General features: G+C 35.7%; 1 protein-coding gene across 11 annotated transcripts in view; it reads left to right on the top strand.

Annotated features, from left to right (window-relative positions):
- MYO9A (myosin IXA) overlaps positions 1–14,312 on the top strand; it is a 257,282-nt gene that overhangs the window by 196,005 nt on the left and 46,965 nt on the right. For all 11 annotated transcript variants that reach the window (XM_070377371.1, XM_070377369.1, XM_070377374.1 and 8 more), the window contains 6 exons: positions 1,542–1,654; positions 5,306–5,448; positions 8,344–8,567; positions 9,047–9,163; positions 11,339–11,527; positions 11,961–12,008. In XM_070377371.1, coding sequence (XP_070233472.1) covers positions 1,542–1,654; positions 5,306–5,448; positions 8,344–8,567; positions 9,047–9,163; positions 11,339–11,527; positions 11,961–12,008 — 834 coding nt within the window. The remainder of the gene's footprint in view (positions 1–1,541; positions 1,655–5,305; positions 5,449–8,343; positions 8,568–9,046; positions 9,164–11,338; positions 11,528–11,960; positions 12,009–14,312) is intronic.

The raw sequence follows: 14,312 nt of genomic DNA, 5'->3' as shown, positions 1-14,312 counted from the left end.
TTCAGTATACATCCATAATCTCTACTTTACTGATAATGTTATTTGTCTTCTATATCCTTATTATTTTTTATCTGTCTTATATCAGATGAATGTTAATATCATTCCTGTTACTCATTGTGAATTGTACCTTTTAGTATTAAAAAGTGTCCTTTGTCAGCTTCCATGTTTTTTTACTTGAATTCTACAGTAGTAGTATCACAGCTTCCGTTTTCTTATTATTTCCATTTGCCTAGAATACTGTTGTTTGTCCTTTTAACTTTAGCCTGTCTGGATCCTTTTGTTTAGAGGTGTGTTTTTTATACAGTATAGTTGGCCCCTGCTTTGTGAGCCAAAGTAAAAAATCTTTCCCTTACTAGGTGAGTTAAATCTATTCATGTTTATTGATGAAAGTGAGAGATTAATTCTCAACTTGCAATTAATTTTGTTACGATCATGTTATGTTAAATTTGCTGTGTTCATTTTTTTTCTCTTTTATTTTTTTAAATTTCTTTTGATGTTTAGCAAACATTGTGGTCTTGTTCTGTTGATTGTTTACTTTTATGTGTAACTTTAAAAAATGCCTTTAATATTTTAAAATTTAATCAATAATACTCTAATTAGTCATTTTTAAATGAGTAATATTCTTACCTATTGTGACACAACTATTGGTGAATTATTCTAGTCTCTATTCCCTTCTACTCCTGTTTTTTTAAGCTTTTATTCCTACTTTGTCAGAAAATGTAATTTTGTATACAATTCTTTCACCATTAGTCCCCACCTTTGTTTTTGTCTTAGATCTACTATTAAATGTATTAAATTATCACTTCAAATATTTTGCAGAAGTTTCCCTGTTTATCTCTTGGTTGGACGAAGCTCTTCCCTTAGGTTACTCAAAGGGCCAACAATATGGAATTCCCTGAGATCTTTCTATGGCCTTGATATTTGAAGGGACACCTTGGCTACATATGAAGTCCTTGATTCATATTTTCTTTTTCTGAGTTATTTGAAAATGCTATGTTGTTGTTGTCTTACTTTGTCTGTTGTTGTTGGTAAGTCTGTTGCCAGTCTAAACCTCTTGCCCTTATAAGTTATTTGATCTTTTTACTTGCAGACCTTGAGAATTTTTTCTTTAAAGTTTGGGCTGTGTCTTTAAGTTGATAACTACTGATTAATTATCCTGTATATCTAGATTTATCAGGTCCTAGATCTTTTGTCTCTGTCTTTAGATGGTTTTGATTTTTTTCTTACTTTTCATTTGATACTCTTTTTTTTTTCCATTCACCCTACTTGATATTGTTTGTTAAATTGTCAGAAAACATGAGCTGATATTTCCCATTTAGCATTTTTATTGACCCAAGTGCCCTTTACTTTGGATTACTGTTTGAACTTAATGGAATTTTTAGTAGGTTCTTTTATTTTAATGAATCTCTGAGTAATATGAATGTATTTTGTATGTTTTTAATAGGTGTAATTCTCAAATAATTCTGTAATCTGAGTTTTAATTACAGTGCTATGATAATAATTACTTGGCTTTAAAGTCTTTACATATGTAATTATTACAGACATCACAGCGGTTTTCTTCAGTTGATGAAGAAGCAAAGCTTCATAAGACCATGTCTCAAGGAGAGATTACGAAGTTGGCAGTGAGACAGAAGGCTTCAGATTCAGATATAAGGTATAAAGCATACACTGAAAGTTAATAGGGGTAATATAATTTTATTTACTAATAGACTATAGCCAAATACTGAGCATCTTTATGAAAGCGTAATTCAAAAAGCAGCTATTGATTTAGAAAGTTCTGAAATTCATTTTTCAGCAAATACTAAGCACCTACTCTGACAGAAACAAACAGTTCAGATATATATAATAAACTTTGTCTTTTTATATGTTAGCACTGTGATTTGGGCAAAATCTTTTTTTTTTTTTTTTTGGCCACACTGTTTGGCCTGTGAAATCTTAGTTCTCTGACCAGAGATCAAACCCACACCCCCATGCAGTAGAAGTGCAGTCTTAACCACTAGACCACCAGGGAAGCCCCAGGGCAAAGTCTTAACATCATTAATAATGACTTAGGATTTTGGTTGTAAAGAAAATACATTAGATGAGATGAGAGTATTTCATCTGAAATATAAATAAACTGAAAATATTTCCCAGTTTTGGACTTGAATTCTGCTCTGACTTAAGTGTTTTACAAATAGAACTGGAAAAAGCTTTCAGGAAATAACTGTTCTTTTTAGGAAAGTATATGAAGTTTTTATTTATCAAGAATATGACTTTGTGTCCCTTATTGTATTATGTAAGGCAGTTGGTTCCTCACTGATAAGAGGTCTTCACTGATATTGAATATCACATTGAATATCTATCTGGTTCATAACCCTATTAAAGATAACTTTCTCAATGACTGTAGAGGTATAATCCAAGGTAACCCAAATCTAGAGCAGATTATGCTGGAGATGAAAGTTTGAGAAACAATATATAACACAATAGAAAAATATATAAGTGGAGATAGCAGATTAAATATATAAATTTAATTTCCATATCCTCCTAAAATAGCCTATATAGGACAAAAGCAAAAAAGCAACAGGAGACAGAAATAATAAAAATGTGGAATCCAAAAGGTAAATAGACAAATTTTAAATGTCTTAATAGATAGGAGAAAGCTGAATCTTAAGCCAACTGAGAAAGAAGAATCTGACTGGCTGATCTTGCCCAACCCTAGCAGAAAATAGGAGATATATTTTCTGGAAAGGACAAAACAAAAGATTTCTGCACTTAGAGGTAACCAGATATACTTGAGGATTGAGGTGCATATTTGGAACCAGGGGGATTTTATGAATGTTTACATACTGAATGTTAAGATCCCCCAGATTTTATTCTGTATTCAGCTCCCATGTTTCACATAACCTCTAAGCAGATGATTCAAAGAGTCTTTGGGACTTTGGTCCAACCCTCAAGAAAAGACCTAAAGATATTGGCATCAGCCAGATAACCCTGCAAGGGCGACCATGGTTTGGAGGCCCCACCAATGCACACTAGAACTTTCAGGCATGTGAAAGTGAAAGTCGCTCAGTTGTGTCCAACTGTTTGCGACCCCATGGACTACAGACCATGGAATTCTCCAGGCTAGAATACTGGAGTGGGTAGCCTTTCCCTTCTCCAGGGGACCTTTCCAACCCGGGGATCAAACCCAGGTCTCCCACATTGCAGGCGGATTCTTCACCAGCTGAGCCACAAGGGAAGTGGTTCCAAGCATGATCACCACACATTTGAGGAGTCATCTTAAATGAAAGAAACTAAAATTAATGGATAAAATATAACTTGGAAGAAATAAACTATACAGGGGAAAGAAAACTTCAAGACAGATACATAAAACTACCAATAGATCTTCTGCATAAAGGAATACAACTATATTCATGAAATTAGAATAGTCGAAAGGGAAACATCCATAATAAAAAAAGAGCATTTGAAAATTGAAACTACAATAGCATAAAGAAGTCCAAAGCATGAGAAAGAAAGTTGATATCTCTTAGAAATTTGAACAAAAAGACAAAGGGAGAGAAGAGGCAAGAAAAGAGAAGAAAATTAGAGAAGCAGTTTAGGACATCCAGTGACCCACTTGTAAGAACTCTGGAAAGATAGGACAAAGAATACGGACAGGAGCAAATCATTAATAAATTCAGGTAAATGTCACAGAATTGAAGGACTTGAGCCTCTAGATTGACAAGGCTCAACATAATGAATGAAAATAGACCCATACCAAAAGACATGTCATCATAAAATAGTGGAGACAAAAGAAATCTCCATTATGATCCTGAAAGTAGCTTTACAAATGATGGTTGTACAGCAATCACAGAGGGAACCATGCCAGATTAGAGCAGGTTAGAAGGCTCTGGGAAAGATTTAAGAACATGGAACTGATGGCATACCTAACTGTGTTTCAACATGTTGAGAGGAGATATTCACAAATGGGGAAACACTTGGAGGTGAATTGAATGTAGAAAAATGAGCAAATATAAAATAAAATATTAACTCTAAAAAATATGAGTTATATAGGGTATATGCCTCAGTTGTGAATATTACTTACATAGTAAAAAAAGGTGAATACTACTAAAAAAAACTGTATATTGACCTAACTAAAATTACAATATTCTGTTGGAGGGGGATGTCTGTGTTTGTGTAGGGTATAGAACTGGAGTGTTGGAATGTGCTTACTTTATTACCTGTGGTCACAAGTATGATAGCAATATAAGTTTGGTGAATATTAAAAGAACCATTTAAGTAAATTCTAAAGGGTTGTTTAGGGAATCAGAAAAGGGATAAGAATAGCAGGGAAAAAGCTCTATCATTTGTAATAAGCTTTGTGGAACAATTTCTTTTCATACCATATAGATGTACAAGTTTAGTAATATGCTATTAAAAAAAAAGGGGGCACCATGAATAAAAGAAAATTGACTTCCAAAGCAGATAGACCTGATTTTAACTTCTGTCTCTATCAGCACTCTGAGCCTCAGGTTGTTCATGTGTGGTTAGGATAAAAATACTCATTTATCATGGCAGTTGTGAAAAGTAGTCATTGTAAGTAAGGCCCGGTGCCTGGCTTCTAGAAGATGCTCAAAAATTTTTTCTTTTTTGGTAGACAAACATACAAAGGAACCAACACTAAATGTACAAGTAAGCCTCCTAGTACAGAGTTAGGATACATGGGTTATCCTAACTCTTGTTAGGAAACAAGGGGAGAAGAAAACTACCAGAGTGAAACCTGATACTCACTCAGAGGTTTCAAGCTGTTATTGTCTCAGGATGTTTCTTTGATGCATGTGAAGGGAGAGAGTATGTAAGTGCTAGAATGAGGCAATGTTGCATAGTAGGTATGATCCTCCACTTTGTCACTCACTGGCTGTGTAACCTTGGGAAAGTCACCTAATATTTAAACCACCAGTTTTTCACCTGAAAACTGTTTATGGTTTGAATGTAAATTTGTTGTTATAGGTATTTAAGGTAACTCTATACAAGTACTTATGCCTGGAGCATAAGTACCTATATGATGATAACTAATATGATTATATGATAATAACTCATATAAATGGTGGTTTTAGTTAACATCTCTGGCTCTCATTTCTGTTTTCAAGATGAGGAGATTATCATTTACTTTCCAGATGAAGTTTAACTGTACAATTGAAGATTAAATATGACTTAAGCTTAACTGTGAAGGTTAAATGAATTAATTCATATGAAAGTTGTTTATATAACTTAAAGTGATATACAAATAATGTCAATAGGACATGCTGATTGCCATTTTTGCTTTTTTTTTCTTTTTGCTAAACAGACCTCAGAGAGCTAAGATGAGATTCTGGGCCAAAGGGAAACAAGGAGAGAAGAAGACTTCCAGAGTGAAACCTGATACTCACTCAGAGGTTTCAGCACTCTTTGCTGGCTCAGATATGATTCCAGCTCATCGGTTTCCAGATGGTAAAAATGGACAAAGGGTGGAGATTGTCTTCATAATTTGTTTACTCATTCTGAAAGTTTTCTATCCCTCTAGTATTTGTTGGCAAGATATTCTATTGAGATAGGACCAAGATTGTTAAATCCTTCCTTAACTAAAAGATAATTATAGAATTACATTTTACCTGTAAGAGTAGTTTCAAGGAAATACGGCACCAAAACAATGAAGTAACAACTTCAAGAATAATTGTGAATCTTTGATTAGCCTCAGTTTTCTAAAGTGTAAAAATTTAGCCACCATTCATTCACCTAACAAGTATATATTCCTCCTGCTGCTGCTGCTGCTAAGTCAGGTCTGTCGTGTCCGACTCTGTGCTACCCCATAGACAGCAGCCCACCAGGCTCCCCCATCCCTGGGATTCTCCAAGCAAGAAGACTGGAGTGGGTTGCCATTTCCTTCTCCAATGCATGAAAGTGAAAAGTGAAAGTGAAGTTGCTCATTCGTGTCCGACTCTTAGGGACCCCATGGACTGCAGCCTACCAGGCTCCTCCGTCCATGGGATTTTCCAGGCGAAGTACTGGAGTGGGTTGCCATTGCCTTTTCCATATATATATTCCTAGTAAAAATTAATAAGATAGCAGCAGCTAATATTTGATTGTTTACTATGAAAAAGGCACTGTGCTAAGCATTTTGGATGTATTGACTCAATCCTCACAGCCATTTTTTGAGGTTGGTATGATTATTTTTCCCACTTTACAAATGAGAAAGCTGAGGCATGGAGAAATTATTTGCTTATACACGTATAGCAGTTGTTAGAGCTGAGATCTGAATTCAGGCGAACTGGCTCCAGAGTCCGTATTCTTAACTGTTGTGCTAAAAGATCTACTGTATGTCAGTTGCTAGGACTTTATAATGGTAGCTGTTATTTTAATTTTGGGGCATCAGTCATAGCACATAACAAGTACCCAACAGTTAGTTCATCTGTTGATATGGTTTCTCTAAATGCTAGAATTACTGACTCTCCAAGGATTGCAGTAATCCCAACATTTGAAGATTAGCCCTTTCTCTCCAAGCCCTTTGCTTAAGTATGTATGTGCGTTTTTAATTACTATGTAAAGATGCCAGCTATCTTCAATAGGGGGGATATACATCAGAAGTGGCTATGTGATAATGAGTGGGTAAAATACCAATGAGTGGGTGAAATGTCAGTATTGAATAAAATAGAAATAGGCCCTAGGAAGAAAATTATTATCTCTAAGTAGAAATAGAACAGACCAAGTTAAAATAAGTAAACAAAACTTGTCACATCTAGGCTAAGATAAAAATAAAGGGACAGAGGATAAGATAAGATAAAGGGAGGAAAGATGATCAAGTTTCACAAAGGCATGGATCAACCAGAGCAGAAGTACCTGTGTGTCAGAGGGAAAACTGGTAGAAATTTAATTAGAATCCTGTTTTTCTGTCTTCTGACTCTGCTCCTATCAGTTTGCAAACTGGTATGGATAAAACCAGTAGTAAATTAAGTGAATTCTACAAGTTCAGTTTGGAAAATTTGGAATTCCTATGAGGATCCATTTCTTATGTTTTATCTGTTTTATAGTAGTCATTCTAAATTTTTCATTTTTCACAGTTATATTCTCTACTGCTTATTTCCAAGAAGGAATTAGGAAATTCTTTGAGTGTTTGCTTAATAAGGATACATGTATAAAAATTAAAATTGTACCTTTTTATTTATCTTTGAGTAAAAATTTATTAAGGTAGCCCTTGTTTTTAAGGCTAAACTAGGATTATAGTTTCTTTAGTAACCATTATTTCTTTTAGTATAAAGAAAGATATTGTTTGTTAAATGAAATAGATACTTGTATATCTAGGTTATATAATGGAATTAATATCAGTTAACACCAGTTTGAATATACTTGTATCCTCTCTATATCTTCATATTTTTTATTCTCGTGGCATATCTGAAATTTAGTTTGTCTCATTTCCTGCCTATTGTGGCATTTAGCATATGGAAGGTTACTTGTTTCCCTTTATTATCAGAATTAAGCTTTTAGATGGAATGAGGATATATCATTGGCCAGAAGATAAGGTAAATATGTGTGAGAAAAACAGGTATGTGAAATGGGACCAACGTTCTCATCAAGCCCCAGGTAGGCATTGGCAAATCCAGTGTAGTTCTAGATTCCAGTGGACTACATGGAACCAAATTTCTCTGGTATAAACAGTTGCAGAAAAATTTTGTTGTGTTTTCCAATATTATATACAAAACTGGTTCAGTCCAGGAGTTGTCTGAGAAATTAATACAATTTTGAGGAAAGTATGCATATGAAAGAAAATCCTAAATAGTAAAGAGATCTAAGCAGAAGTGAACCAACTGAGTTACCTTGCTCCCTAAATAGAGGTTGCCAGGCTAACACCAGATATTGTCACTGAAACATTTATGGCTTTAGACCCTAGTAAAGAAATAATACTAATTATCAAGCGTCACTGATTTATTGGGTTTATATAAGCTGGTTGTTCTTTCAAACAGATGTAGTAAAGCTCGGACTGGGTTAGCAGTCAACACTGAACATCCTAGTGTGATTGTGTACGCCTCTCTTCTTTGGGACTGAGATCTTTGGAATCCAGGCTTCAGTTGTATACAGCACTTCCATCCAGGTTTTCAGTATCAGACCTCATCTCTTTGGGACACCTGATAGCATTTCCCATTGGAAAGTGATAATTCTTAAACAAATATCAGTACAAACATACAATCTGGATTTATTGCCTAACTGTCTGACCCCAAACATTAATGTTACTTTTCAGATGTTTACTTATTTCCTTTAGTGACTTACTAAAGGAACTTGAAAAGAAGGTGTGGAGGTTTCAATATTTTTACTAAAAAAAATTTCTTTTGGATACTCTATCTTGGTTTACAGAATTATCTCATAATCACCCAACACCTCCTTTGAGTCCAGAATTGCCTGGGAGTTGCCGAAAGGAATTCAAAGAGAACAAAGAGCCTTCTCCAAAGGCAAGGCGCAAGCGAAGTGTTAAGATCAGCAGTGTGGCTTTGGAGTCTGTGCACTGGCAAAATGACTCTGTCCAGATTATAGCAAGTGCCAGTGATTTAAAAAGCATGGATGAATTTCTTCTGAAAAAGGTATTCAGGCCCCTAAGCAGCTTTGACTGTGGAATGCTTGTATATCAGGATATGCCCCCTAAAGTATGTATGCTTCAGTAAGTTAGAGGGTCTGTTTCTTTATCAGAAATGTGCAAATCATAGGATATGCATGAGTCAGACTGGGTAGACAGAGTTTAAGGTTTTAGGCTTTACTTCTGACTTCACTTTCACTGTAACTGTCATGTTGCACTCCATATGTTAAGGTGAGGTTTGTCATTATACACTTTGAGTTGTTTTCCTGGTAGCAAAACAATTGAATTATATGATATTAGAAGAGACCTTAGAAATTATCTCATAGTAAGAAAACTTTGGCTGTCTAGTCATGTTTTTATCTGGGTCCCATGATAATTTGCCCTTTCAGGATGGTCATTGTTGAAGAAACAATATGTGTCCAATGTGGCATTCACTTCTTTTCAATTTAGTTGATTGTGTACAAAAACTCTTTCTGTGGTCCCCAGATGAATGACCTAGATAATGAAGACAGCAAGAAAGACACACTAGTGGATGTTGTATTCAAGAAAGCCCTGAAAGAATTTCGGCAGAATATCTTCAGCTTTTATTCATCTGCATTGGCGGTAAGTTGGACTGTGTCAGGAGACATTCAGAAGTTCAACATATGAAAAATTTGACAACGCCATAAAAATAATACAGGGCCATGTTCAATTAGAGATTTTTCCAGTGTCTTCTTTTAGTTTTAGGGATAGATATGGAAAAGCATACTGATTGACCTCTGATTAATAATACCCTTTAATTTCCTTGAGCAGCCTTTCCCCCCTCTTAGGGGTAAATTTTCATCTTCTTAGGATATTAAATTCAAATACTCTAGCTATGATTATTTTTCACTCAGCGGCACTCTATTTTTGACCTCTTGTGATCCTTTTAGCTCTGGCTCCAGCTTCTAATTCTCATTTATGTTGGAATTATTATACTTTTTTATCCCGTGGAATTAGAGCAGTTTCAGATGTTTCATAATCTCTATGTGTGAGTTTTTTTCACTTTTACTTTACCTTGAAATGACAAACCCACTCCAGTACTCTTGCCTAGAAAATCCCATGGATGGAGGAGCCTGGTGGGCTGCAGTCCATGGGGTTGCAAAGAGTCAGACACGACTGAGCAACTTCACTTTCACTTTCATACTTTCATATTGTGTTCATGTTTTAGAAAATTTATTCTTGGTACTAAAGTATATGGAGATCAGTCCTGGGTGTTCTTTGGAAGGACTGATGCTCAAGCTGAAACTCCAGTACTTTGGCCTCCTTATGTGAAGAGTTGACTCATTGGAAAAGACTCTGATGCTGGGAGGGATTGGGGACAGGAGGAGAAGGGGACGACAGAGGATGAGATGGCAGGATGGCATCACCTACTCGATGGACATGAGTTTGGGTGAACTCCAGGAGTTGGTGATGCACAGGGAGGTCTGGCGTGCTGTAATTCATGGGGTCGCAAAGAGTCAGACACGACTGAGCGACTGAACTGAACTGAACTGAAAGTATATAGTAACTAATGCTTTTGATCTATAGAATATTAGTATTTCTTGAATTGTCATGTTTATTCTATAAAAAATAATTTGTATTTAATTGATTTTTCTTTGTTCAACCTATAATTTTATGTGAAAAGTGAGAGAACTTTTCTGTGTTATCTTCCACTCAGTATATGGGTTTTTGGCCTTTTGCAAGTAGAAACCAGACAGTCTTAGAGAGCAGTAATTTCTTGACCATAATAAAGTAGTAATTAGACTATGGCAAATAAAGGTTTGGGTAGGGACAATATTGGCCATATTTTTCCAATCCTGCCAACTACTTATGCTTCACACCTATATTTTCTAGATTAGGGATCAGTGTACTTTTGAATCACATAGGAAGGACCAACATTATAAACTGGAGCTTGATAGTGGTTTTATAATCTTGGATTAAAGAGATTCAACCTCTAATTCTGAGGAAGTGAAAGAGAAATAAATTTTAAATGTATATAGCATGTTTTGGTCACTTAAATGCTATTTTTCTTTCTCATGGAGAGTCTACACCTCATTTAAATTTAAAAGGAATTCCATGTAGATCCCATTGCAAGAAATATAGTGTTTTTTAAGGCATGTCATTCTTCCTTGGAAAAATGAAAAAGTAAAGTTAGCTAAGTAAAGTTAGTAAAATTTACCTAATGTTTCACTAGCAAGAATTCAGGTATTCACTTTTAAGGCAGAACTATCTAAATAAGGTTCATTTCTGGAGAGATAGGTAATTAAGGTATGCAAATAATCTTCATACCTTAGGACTTCCCTGGTGGCTCAGACGGTAAAGTGTCAGCCTACAATGTGGGAGACCTGGGGTCAATCCCTGGGTCAGGAAGATCCTCTGGAGAAGGAAATGGCAACCCACTCCAGTACTCTTGGCTGGAAAATCCCGTGGACTGAGAAGCCTGGTAGGCTCTAGTCCCTGGGATCACAAAGAGTTGGACACGACTGAGCGACTAAACTTTCAAATACAGTTAAAAAGCCAGGTTTATGGGAGAAATTCCCAAGACTTTCTCCAATTATTACATTGTTTAAACTATTAGGTATTTTATTAAAATGTAGCAGGTTTTATTCTGCAAACATTCCATAGCAGAGTGGGAGTTTACAAATACCACATGACCTCATGGGCATGCCCATTAGAAAGTACAATCTTTATTCAAAATACTACCCAATGAAAATTTAATCAGTCTTCTCTATATAAAGAATTTCTTCTTAAAACCTTATTTTTCTTATTGTTTATTAGGTAGATGATGGGAAAAGCATACGATATAAAGACCTCTACGCACTATTTGAACAGATTTTGGAAAAGACCATGAGGCTTGAGCAGCGAGATTGGAGTGAGTCTCCAGTCAGAGTTTGGGTTAACACTTTTAAAGTGTTTTTAGATGAATATATGAATGAATTCAAGACTTTGGAATACATACCCACAAAGGTAAAATATATTTTGATTTCTAAAAGAATTCAATTATGAATTCCTCTTAAGAGTCTAGGACATCTAGTATTTGAGAAAAGCACCGCAGTGAACATGTCAACTTTGCACTACTTCAGATCCAGCAAACTCCATTCTCTCTTACAAGTTGATCAGACTATATTATCTAAGCCTTCTTCAATTAATACATTTTTCACTGAATTAAAATATAATGTTGTTAAAAATGCTGTTGCTGTAAGATTATACCCTCAGCTTTGCTAGAGGTCAGTACATGAATTTCATTTTGGAAAACAGTGGTTTTCATCATTTCATTGTATCATCTCGAGACTTTTATGTAAGGACCCACAAATTTCTCCTTGAATTAGGTTTTAGAAAAGAAGTAAGAAAGTATATTAGTCTTTATTATATCACAGTTTCTGTATTTCTTTCCCATCAGGTGCCAAAAACAGAGAGAAAGAAAAGAAGGAAAAAAGAATCTGATTTAGTAAGTTGTAATCTGTTTTTTTGCCCTGTGTTGTAAAGTAATTTTTGGACTAGCAGTCTGAAGTAAATCATACAGTATTTCTCTGGGTGTATTTAAGGAATAAGTTTATCAGATGTCTAGGGGGGTAATCTTTTATGCCTTTACAAAAATTTAGAATGACAAGTATGTCTTGAATTCCTTGACTTGACTTGTTATTAATGATGGCTTCCTAAAATGGCAGAAAACTGAAATGTTTACTCATGAAAGTTACAAACAAATATGACCCTTTTGCAGAAGTAGGGACTGGGAAGGCGCTTTTTTAGGAGCTCGCTCTCTCTGTTGTAAAGAATATGAGGACTATTTAGGATTTTACAAAGATAAGTCCTTCTAACTCAAAAGACATTCCCAAAGGCATTTGAGTATATTTTATCATTGTTCATGTTCTTATCTTTTGTATCATCTCTATTACATACTTTATCATAATCTCTGTAATTAAAAGGATGTGTTAAGCCCCAGAGGAGCCCAGAATCTGCTAGTGAAGGCAGGCATTTAAAAAATTACTAGTTTCAGATGCGATAAATATTATGGTAGAAATAGTACAAAGTGCTGTTGAAATACAAAGAGAATGAAGGAATACTTTACAGAAGAAAAGATATTTTTGCAGGTTCTTAACACATGAGTAGTAGTTTAGACAAGCCGTGTCTAGCCAAAGGGAAAGAGTATGTTCAAAGACATGTGAATAAAAACCTGGCATGTTGAGCCAGTAGCTTTAACAGGTTCGAGTATTGCGTGTTTATAGGGGAGCTGGAAAAGAAGGTAGAACTCTGGTAGGTATTCTGCCTTCAGAATATATCTAATATCTGACCATTTCACATTGCCTCCACTGCTATTACGGAGAAGGCAATGGCACCCCATTCCAGAGTTCTTGCCTGGAGAATCCCAGGGACGGGGGAGCCCGGTGGGCTTCCGTCTATGGGGTCACACAGAGTCGGACATGACTGAAGCGATTTAGCAGCAGCAGCAGCAGCAGCCACTGCTATTAACAATAGTCTGATACACTGTGAAAGTGAAAGTGGTAGTCGCTCAGTCGTGTTCAACTCTTTGCAATCCTATGGACTGTAATCTGCCAGGCTCTTCTGTCCATGGAATTCTCCAGGCAAGAATACTGAAATGGGTTGCCATTCCCTTCTCCAGGGAATCTTTCCATTCCAGGGGATAGAAGCCAGGTCTCCAACGTTGCAGGCAGATTCTTTACCATCTGAGCGACAGGGAAGTCCAATACACTATGTGTTGTGTTCTGATTGGTCTGCCTTCTTATATTATTCTCCCCTCACAGTTTTCTAAATAATAGCCATAATGACCATTTAAAAACAGAAATCAGATCATGTTCCTCCTCTGCTCAGATCTCACAAGTTTAGCTTACAGTGTTACTCAGAATAAAACCCAGAGTTCTTACTGTCTATAAGACTTGACATCCTCTTGATCGTGACTTCTCTCAGCTTAATTTCCTCCCACTCCTCCCCCATTCCCTCTGCTTCAGCTGCATTTGCCGCCACTATCTTCTCTTCCTTCTTCTCTGGTGGTTTCCCTTCCTCCTCCTGTCTTTTTCGCTTTCCCCGGAAAATGTTAAGCTTTAGGACCTACAGAACCTGGATTCACCCCTCCCAGTGGCAGATTCTAATCCTAGAATAGTTATTGTTAACCTTAAACTTAATAAATCAGGATTATAAATCATTCCGTATCACTTGTAAACCAAATTCTGAGGTTCTTTAGATCGTTGCTTGTCACTTTTCCACTTTGTGTTTTAGAAGCATGATCTGATTCTGTTTTTAGCATGATCTTACTTCTTAAGAACTGAATCCTGAAAGTAGGGTATCTAAACCCTTTAGCCTGGCTTATTCTTATTCACCGATGGAGGGTTTTCCAATTGAGAAACCTTAGACAACTTAATCCTTTTGAGACTCAATGTCCTCATGTATATAATAGGAGTATATATTATATAAAACAGGAGTAATGCCACCTACCACTGAGAATTTTTGAGATTGTATATGAAGGAAAGGGTAGGCAATGCAGAGGAATAGTAGGAAGGTGCCTGTTATTAACAGGTAGTGTTTAGGCCTTTTATGCATTTTAAGCCTTGTAAGAGTAGTCTTTCATGTCTATATGGGAGAGAACAGTACCTGAAGATAGAAATGAGTAAAAGTGTATGACATTTTTTAAAAAAGAAAATTCATTAATTCAACAGCTGTTATATTTCAGGGCCTGTGATAAGTGTAGGTAATAGAAGGAAATATTAATAAATATATAAATAAATATTTATACTTA

Source organism: Bos mutus, chromosome 10 (genome assembly GCF_027580195.1).
Source record: "Bos mutus isolate GX-2022 chromosome 10, NWIPB_WYAK_1.1, whole genome shotgun sequence".
Taxonomy (NCBI): domain Eukaryota; kingdom Metazoa; phylum Chordata; class Mammalia; order Artiodactyla; family Bovidae; genus Bos; species Bos mutus.
This window is presented reverse-complemented; position numbering and strand designations above follow the sequence as displayed.